This window comes from Otolemur garnettii, unplaced genomic scaffold (assembly GCF_000181295.1).
Source record: "Otolemur garnettii isolate 467f Iridium unplaced genomic scaffold, OtoGar3 scaffold00048, whole genome shotgun sequence".
NCBI classification, from domain to species: Eukaryota; Metazoa; Chordata; class Mammalia; order Primates; family Galagidae; genus Otolemur; species Otolemur garnettii.
Window position 1 is genome coordinate 11,787,423 of NW_003852443.1, and position 9,006 is coordinate 11,796,428.

At 37.3% G+C, this 9,006-nt stretch overlaps 1 protein-coding gene across 1 annotated transcript in view; it reads left to right on the forward strand.

Moving 5' to 3' along the window:
- Positions 1–9,006, forward strand: part of GPR155 (G protein-coupled receptor 155) — a 60,458-nt gene that overhangs the window by 12,374 nt on the left and 39,078 nt on the right. The window contains exons 3-6 of the mRNA XM_023514160.1: positions 1,292–1,691; positions 4,899–5,064; positions 6,817–6,972; positions 8,484–8,567. Of these exons, the coding sequence (XP_023369928.1) occupies positions 1,292–1,691; positions 4,899–5,064; positions 6,817–6,972; positions 8,484–8,567 (806 nt within the window). The remainder of the gene's footprint in view (positions 1–1,291; positions 1,692–4,898; positions 5,065–6,816; positions 6,973–8,483; positions 8,568–9,006) is intronic.

Consider the following 9,006-nt stretch of genomic DNA (forward strand, 5'->3'; position numbering starts at 1 on the left):
CACCTAGCCCACATTTTTTTCTATAGTATTGTTCTTTCTTAATGAACAACAGGTGAAATAATTAGCTTGCACTTGAAAGCATGCTACAGGGCAAAAAAAAAGAGAAGGGTTTTTTTTCCTGAGAGGGTGTAATTGAATTTGTGTTAGTTAAATGTGCATTGATATGACTCCACTGTATTTCTCTCCCGAATATTTCTTAGATCCGCGTTTCTAGTTCTACTTCTTTCGCATCTCACTGGTCTTCCTTGAAGGCATTCATTTCCTTTTCCTCTCAAATGGAGGCTGCTCATTTTTGTATAGCCTACACACCACATGAGCCATGGTGGGTAGGACTGGCATCCCCGTAGTTACCGGGCACTACTGCTAAGCCATTACTCTTTGCTCTGTTTTTAGAAACTAGTTGGAGATTCATGCTGTCTATCTAGGCCAGTCAACCTCATTGCTGTCACCTGCTGACCTCATTCTAGTCATTCCCCCTCAGGCATTGAAGACTTTAACATCCAGCTTGCTGTCATCCTCTTTAGGCTAGCCTTGTTGGACTATATCCATCAAATGTTCTGCTCTCTCAGTTCCTTGACCTCTCTCTCACTGGTGACTTTTTCCCTTTAATCCATTTCACCCAGCAACTGCTGTGGCCACATGTGGACTTAGTCAACTGGGAAATATCAAATTCAGTAGCTCACTGTCTGACTGACTCTGAACACCTACCCTTCCATCTGCACTTAACCCTGGGCTTCACAGGGGCCTGCAGTCTCTGACGCCTTCACGTCCTCCCAGCATCTACCACCTTCACTTCTTTCCTGTGCAGTGCCATCTCCATCATCTCCATGCTCATGTTTTAGGTCCTCGTCTCTCAATCCTCTGTAATCTCACCGTTCCAATAAAACCGCCCTCTCCATGGGCACCAACAACCACTTTGTTACCATTACTATGTAAACACTTAGTTTGTTATTAGATTTTTACCTTGAAATGTTTCTTTTAAAAAAATTCTACAATTCTGTTCTTTTTGGAGAAAAAATTTTGGCCCCTAGATAGTAAAAATCAGTGAAGTTTTACTAAAAATAATTGTTAAGGTTGATTATCATTTTTATAAGGCAGGTGATATTTATTATGGGTTTTTTTTTAAGCTTTGTTACTAAAACCTACTTTTCCAAAATAGGCTAATGAAGTCATTTGGAACTATTTAGATTAATTAACAATTGCTATAATTAAGCAGAGAAAATGTTATGTGCATAACATATTTGTGTATCTTTGTGGTAATCATTTTAAAATCAATATTCTTGTTTTGCAGTTGAAGCTTTATATCACACTACATATCCAGAATATCTCCAGTACATTTATTTGGTGGCACCAATATCTCTTATGATGTTAAACCCTATAGGATTTATTTTTTGTGAAATCCAGAAGTGGAAAGATTCTCAAAATGCTTCTCAAAACAAAGTAAAAATTGTGGGACTCGGACTTCTACATGTATTACAGAACCCAATAGTATTTATGGTCTTCATTGGGATTGCCTTCAATTTCATTCTTGATCGACAGGTGCCTGTATATATAGAAAATTTTCTTGATGGACTTGGAAATTCTTTTTCTGGCTCAGCCTTATTTTATCTTGGTCTCACCATGGTAGGGAAAATAAAGAGACTGAAGAAGTCAGCATTTGTTGTACTAATTCTTCTCATCACAGCTAAACTGTAAGTTTTACTTATTTAACTTGGGAACTGAATTTTGTGAAAGCCTTAGTCAATTTATTGGGGTGTGTGTGTGTGTGACTATTTTCCCCCTTGAGTATTAATAATCCCTCCTTATAAAGTAATAGTGATGTAAAGGAAAACATGATATTGGTGTATGGCAGAAAGTCATTTCTGGATTCTATGTAGATTTTTCTCTCCATTTTACTGTCAGATGATTGGCTTCACCTTTTTTTTGAGATAGAGTCTTACTTTGTTGTCCTTGGTAGAATGCTATGGCATTATAGCTCATAGCAACCTCAAACTCTTGCCTCAGCCTCCCAGGTAGCTGGGACTACAGGTACCCTGCACGACACTGGGCTATTATGAGAGACAAGGTCTCTCGTTCTAGCTCAGGCTGGTCTCCAACCCATGACCTCAGGCAATCCACCCGCCTGGGCTTCCCAAGTGCTAGGATTATAGGTGTGAGCAACCGTACTGAGCCCACCTGGTTTCACTTTTAAGTGAAGTTTACCTAATATCTCCTAATGTACCAGTTTGATAATATTTTTAGAGGAATTTTCCAAGATTTCTGAGTTTTTAAAATCCTAAAGGCAAAAGCATCTTAGTGTTAATGAGAACAATAATTATTAATAGAAATTTTTGTTCATAAATTAGAGGGAAATATTTTCTAATTCTGAAGTTGGTTGAAGTTTCCAAATACAGGTGGGTCAAAATGAAGCATTATTAATAACCATCTGGTCCAGCCTGTCAAATAAAAAATTATCAGCCCCTTAATTAATAGTTCTTCACCTTGCGTATACTTCATGATACAGGGGACATACATTTACTGCAAGATTATCAAATATTTGAGGTGTACTTAACATGGGATTTAGCTCTTGTATAGACAGTTAAATTCAGGGGACCAGTCCAATATAATATAGTGTTTATTTTTCAAACTAATAATAATAATAATGAATATAAGTGCTGAAAATTATTTCTAGTGGTTTTATGCTCCTTAAAAACAACGTATTAATTAGTATTGCCACAGTAATAAATATAGTTCTAACAATAATAGAATTATCAACTTCCACTTAAAAGTATAATCTAAATATTTTAACTTAAAAATTTGGGGGAGTTTTTGATTCTTACTAGATGTTTGATTAAATAAAATACCTAATAAGAATCAATTAAATTAAATATCTAACATTTAATTAAATAATCTTTTATTAATTAAAAATACACTTTCAGGCTTGGTAGCTCAAGCAGCTAAGGCGTCAGCCACATACACCAGAGCTGGTAGGTTCGAATCCAGCTCCGGCCTGCCAAACAATAATGACAACTACAGCCAAAAATAGCCAGGCATTATGATGGGTGACTGTAGTCCCAGCTACTTGGGAGGCTGAGGCAAGAGAATCACCTAAGCCCAGGAGTTGGAGGTTGCTGTGAGCTGTGATGCCATGGAACTCTACCCGGGTGATAGCTGTGATGCTACGGCACTCTACCCAGGCGACCTGGGCAAAAAAAAAAAAAAAAAAATACATTTCAATTAGTTTAAAATAAAATTTTAACTTTAAAAAATTTCTTTTTTTTCAATTGTTTGGGATTAATTGAGGGTACAAAGAATTAGGTTACACTGACTGCATTTGTTAGATAAAGTCCCTCTTATAATTGTGTCCTGCCCCCAAGAAGTGTGCCATACATCATGACCCTGCTCTCCCCCTTTTTTTGAGACAGTTCACTTTGTTGCCCCTGGTAGAGTGCTATGGTGTCATAGCTCACAGCAGCCTCAAAGTCTTGGGCTCCTCTTGCCTCAGCTTCCTGAGTAGGTGGGTCTACAGGCGCCCACTACAATGCTCAGCTATTTTGTAGAGACAGAGTCTCGCTGTCGTTTAGGCTGTTGTTCGAAATTCTAAGCTTAGGCAATCTACCTGCCTAGGCCTCCCAGAGTGCTGGGATTACAAGTGTGAACCACTGTACCTAGCCTAAAAAATTTCTTAAGATAAGTTTTTTAGTTAAAAAGAAAAAAAAATTGGTCCAGGCCCACGTGGGGTACTGCCTGAGCTCATGAGTTCGAGACCAACCTGAGCCAGAGTGAAACCCTGTTTTTAAAAATAGCTGGGCTTAGTGGCAGGTGCCTATAGTCCCAGCTACTTGGCAGGCTGAGACAAGAGAATCACTTAGACCCAAGAGTTTGAAATTGCTATGAGCTAAGGTGCCATGGCACTCTACTGAGGGTGACGAAGTGAAACTCTCTCTCAAAAAAAAAGTTATATATATATATATACACATCTATATGTAGATTTTTCCTTCCATTTTACTGTCAGAGATGATTGGTGATCATTTTAAATATATATTTGTATATATATGTAGATCTTACCATTTTACTGTCAGAGATCATTGGTGATTATTTAAAAATATATATATACACACACATATGCATATGTAGATTTTTCTTTCCATTTTACTGTCAGAGATCACTGGTGATGATTTTTTATATATATATAAAAGCAGTTCTTTACTCCATCACAGAGCACCTCTGTAGGTGCTGCTGTGACAATGATCTGCTCTTTGTATGGAATCCTGAAGGATTTGTTTAATAATCGACTCTTCCACAGGTATGGATTTCACTAATTTTCTGCTTTACCTCCATTCTTTCAGTTTCCCTCGCTAACCCTTTTTATGTTTACAAAGATAAAGGGCTAATTGTACGGTATCTATTTTTCTACACGTTTTTTGAATGTTATTGAGAAGCATTGTTTTCATTAACTGAGCTTATTAAACCCCCAAGGATAATAAACTACAGTTTTTTTTCCAAAGCGGAATTTAGTAATTTTCTTGAAAGTTTGTTTACTCAGACTGTCAACCTTTTTCTTGTAACATTTCAGTGAACCAATAGAGGAAGCAAGAAAGCAGCTGTAATTGCAATTTTTACCAAATTTTTACAAGAAAATTGTTGAGCAACAACAAAAATCTTAAATTTTCTCTTCCTAATCTTTGATGAAGTATTTCTGAATAATTTTACACTTTAAATGACTCCAAGTTAAATTCTTGATTTTTTTCAACAAAATGTCCAAAAGCAGGTATACACAGAATACGTGCATGCAAATAGGCATACTTTCTGGGCAGGAGAAGAAGAGTAACCTCAGGTCAAGTTCACCAGAGCAGTCTACAACTTGGGGACCAGCATACTTTGATATCAAGTAAATAATGTATTTCTTCTTTCTTCAGCCTGGTGCTGCCACTTCTATGCAGAGAAATGGTGGAACTCTTGGACAAGGGCGACAGTGTAGTGAACCATACAAGTTTATCGAATTATGCATTTTTGTATGGTGTTTTTCCTGTAGCACCAGGAGTGGCTATCTTTGCAACACAGTTCAACATGGAAGTAGAAATTGTATGTATATACTACTTTCTAAGTTTGATTATTTGTGTGTTTAGTATGAAAATGAATTTTTAAAACACACAATGCAACATTGTTTTTATGAGAATCAATGTCTCTGAACTACCTCATTATAAGTAAGGTGGCATTATATAACAACAGACACCAACAGTTAGGTAATCTGGGGGCCTTTACTTACCCATGACTTTTTTCATTAGTCTCTCTATCCATTCATACATACATACATATGTAGTAGGGTCTTCCTCTGTCTTCAGGCTAAAATACAGTGGCATCATCATAGCTCACTACAGCCTTAAACTGATTCTCTTGCCTCAGCCTCCCAAGTAGGTGGAAGTACAGGCCCATGCCACCTTGCCAGGCTAGTGCTTTTTCTATTTTTAGTAGAGACAGGGCATTGCTATATTGCCCAGACCGTCTCGGACCTCAAGGGATCCTCTTGCCTCAGCCTCACAAAGTACTAGGATTATAGGTGCCCAGTTTTCATTGGTCTTTTTAAATTTCAGTTACAGCTTTTCTGGGGACACTGTCTAGAAGCACTCAGAATGGTACAGCGTTTGACATACCATTGCAGGCTTTCCTACAACACAGCCTCTAATAAAACTAGACTGTCCTGAACCCCTGATAATAGAATTGTTTACCTTTATACCAAGAAGGTTGGGAAGGCACCAGAATCTTCATGTGGTGTGTGCCCAGGCAGGCTCTGAGGTGTTCGTGCTGTGAGACCTAAAGTTCTTATGAAGTTGTCTAAAACAAAAAGCATATCAGCATGTGTCCATGTGTGCTGAATGTGTGGGTAACAGAATCAAGCATGCTGTCCTTAGCAAGGAGTAGAAGATCACTGTGAAATGTTGAAAGCACAAGCACAGAGTCACAAAGTTAAATAAGAAAATGAAGCTTTTTTAAAGTAATAACAATTTGAAAACTTCAAAAAAATTTTCAATTATAGTAGAACCTCTGTAAGTTGTCACTAGGTGGAGGTGGTCAACATGAGGAACTAGGCCTGCTCTACTGATACATACATGTGATACATGTCAGGTCTATGAAAATTAGGTCAACTTAAGGAGGTAGTCAATGTAGGCAGGTGGTCAGCTAGGGTGATTCTACCTTATTTTTTCCCTATATTTACACAGAAGGCTGAAAGTTACTTACAGAAGGGTAACTTTTGAGATTTTGAGGAAACAAGTCTGTTTCATTCATTGATAATTCAACCACCAAATGCAGAATACCATATAACCAACTGCAACAAATAGCTAAAATCAATTAACACCAAATTGTTAACAGTGTCTAAGTGTATTGTACATCCTACCTAGAGAAAATGACTTTGAAACATAATTACGAAGGAACTAAATTGTTTAATAAAGGTCAGTTCTAGTAATTTCTCTCTTTTTGAATTGCATTTTTTGCCCTGTGTTTTTTGAAATAGTATGGAAGGAAACTGTTCATAGGTTTAACTAGATCACTGGTATAGCTTACTTTCTAGAATCTAGAAGCTACCCAGCAACAGTGGAATTTATAATAATTGTTATGGATAAATATAAATTAAACATAGAGTGGGAGAGGAATGAAAGAAACCTTAACTGTGTTTGCTTTTAAGGATTCTCAAAAACAGGAAATATGGTATTGGATAACATGCTGGGTTTTATAATGTCTTACTAACTCTCGTTTTTATATTAGAATGCTTTAATGTGCTGTGCTTGTGTAAAGGTAATTAAGATTGTGATCCTCAATTTAATTTCATTTTTGCAGATAACCTCAGGGATGGTAATAAGCACTTTCGTGTCTGCTCCCATAATGTACGTTTCTGCCTGGTTACTGACCTTTCCCAATATGGACCCTAAGCCATTGGCATATGCCATCCAGAATGTTAGTTTTGATATAAGTATTATCAGCCTGGTCTCCTTGGTAAGTACATTTATTTCATTGCAAACATGAATGGAAACCACAGAATGAGTTTTGAGAATCTCTTGGTAATAGAGATTTAAAATCTTAATTTCTTATGAAATAGAGAAAGATAAAGCCTATCCATAAAATACAATATCAACTTTCTAATTAACTGAGTTTTTTCTTTCCATTTAGGTATTAGAGTTGCATAGTGGACAAAGTATAGATTTAGTCAGGCCTGGAGTTGATTCCTATCAAAACTAGCCCAGGTTGGGTGCCATAGCTAATGCCTATAATCCTAGCACTCTGGGAGGCTAAAGCAGGAGGATTGCTTGAGGTCAGGAGTTAAAGACCAGAGTGAGTGAGAATGATACCCTGTCAGACCCAAAATAGAAAAAATTATCCAGGCATGGTGGCACGCATCTGTAGTCTCAGCTACTCAGGAGGCTGAGGCAGGAGGATCACCTGAGCCCAGGAGTTTGAGGTTGGGAGCTGTGATGAACTGCACTCTACTCAGAGCAACAGAGCAGGATTCTGTCTCAAAAAATAAAAGATCAGGGTGGCACCTGTGGCTCAAAGGAGTGGGACGCCGGCCCCATATGCCTAACATGGTGGGTTCAAGCCCAGCCCTGGCCAAAAACTGCAAAAATAATTAAATAAGCTAGCCCTATTAAAAACTAGCAATATTATTCTGTGGAGTTGTACGTATTTCTAAGTTTCAGTTTCTCAGCTATAAAATAAAGATAATTTCATGTTTCTATGGGCTGTTTAAGGGATTAAATGATATATCTGAAAAGCATTTCTGCAAATGATGAATCACTATATAAGTGCTAGCTATGTAGCATCATGGGGTCAGAAGGTATCTCTGGAATCAAGTCTAATTGGCTATTTAATGTTAAGCATTGGGCAACCAGAGTATCTTATAGATCAATTTGCCTATTGAATTCAGTGTTCCGACTGTAAAAAAGGGCAAGTGGCAGTGAGGACAGAAACAAGGAACTCAGTTTGGATACTACCTGGCCACTCTGTAGGTGGAATAGAAACCCAGTCCTTTTAAACATGTGGAGCATAAGACCGTCTTAGGGTGGGTGGTGTGTTTGAAGCAAGACACCCTAGAGTTTAGATATCTCATGGGCCAATATGGTGGAAATCAAAAAGGAAGAATTTAGAATAATGTGTTATAACTGTATCTCCCACTGAAGCTCCTTTCCTGATTAGCTGACTATGGCCCTGTGACCCATCCCAGCCACTGAAGGTCAGCGTAGTTAGAACATGGCCCTAGCCTAGGCGTTCATTCTTAAATATCCTGTAATTTTTGGAAAGCTAATTTACTATGGGATCTTTCCATGCTTTTTATTTTACTTTGGATATAGTAATTTACCATTTTGGAACTAGACAGGTTAGAGTAAATATTGGAATTTTTTCTGAATCAGGATCAAGAACATTCTTTAAAGAGACTAATCAATGTGTTATTTAATGTGTAATGATACTGATTAAGAAACATGAATAACTTTGAAACTTTTGTCTTTAAGATCTGGTCTCTGGCAATTCTTCTTTTGAGTAAGAAATATAAACAGCTTCCCCATATGCTAACAACGAATTTACTCATTGCTCAGGTTAGTAAACGCATAGATATTTAGAACTATGTTTTTCTCATGGATTGTCCTACTACAGAGAAGAAAATTACTTTGCTAGGCTTTTTTCAGTTATAAAATCAGGAGTATTACCAAATGCAGTCAATTACAATTAGTTTATGCCTAATATATTAAATATTGCAGTAGGTCTTGAACTGTGTAAAGTTGAGGCTAATGATGTCGTTTGATAACTCTGCATTTTTAATAGAAATAAATGAATGATTAAAAATTGAAATCTCTTACAATCTTATTTTTCTAGTTAATCTTTATATGTCTCAAATTATAATGGAAAGAAATGTAGCATTCTTGGGTGGCACCTGTGGCTCAGTGAGTAGGACACCGGCCCCATATAACTTAGGTGGCAGGTTCAAACCCAGCCCTGGCTAAACTGCAACAAAAAATAGCTGGGCATTGTGGTGGG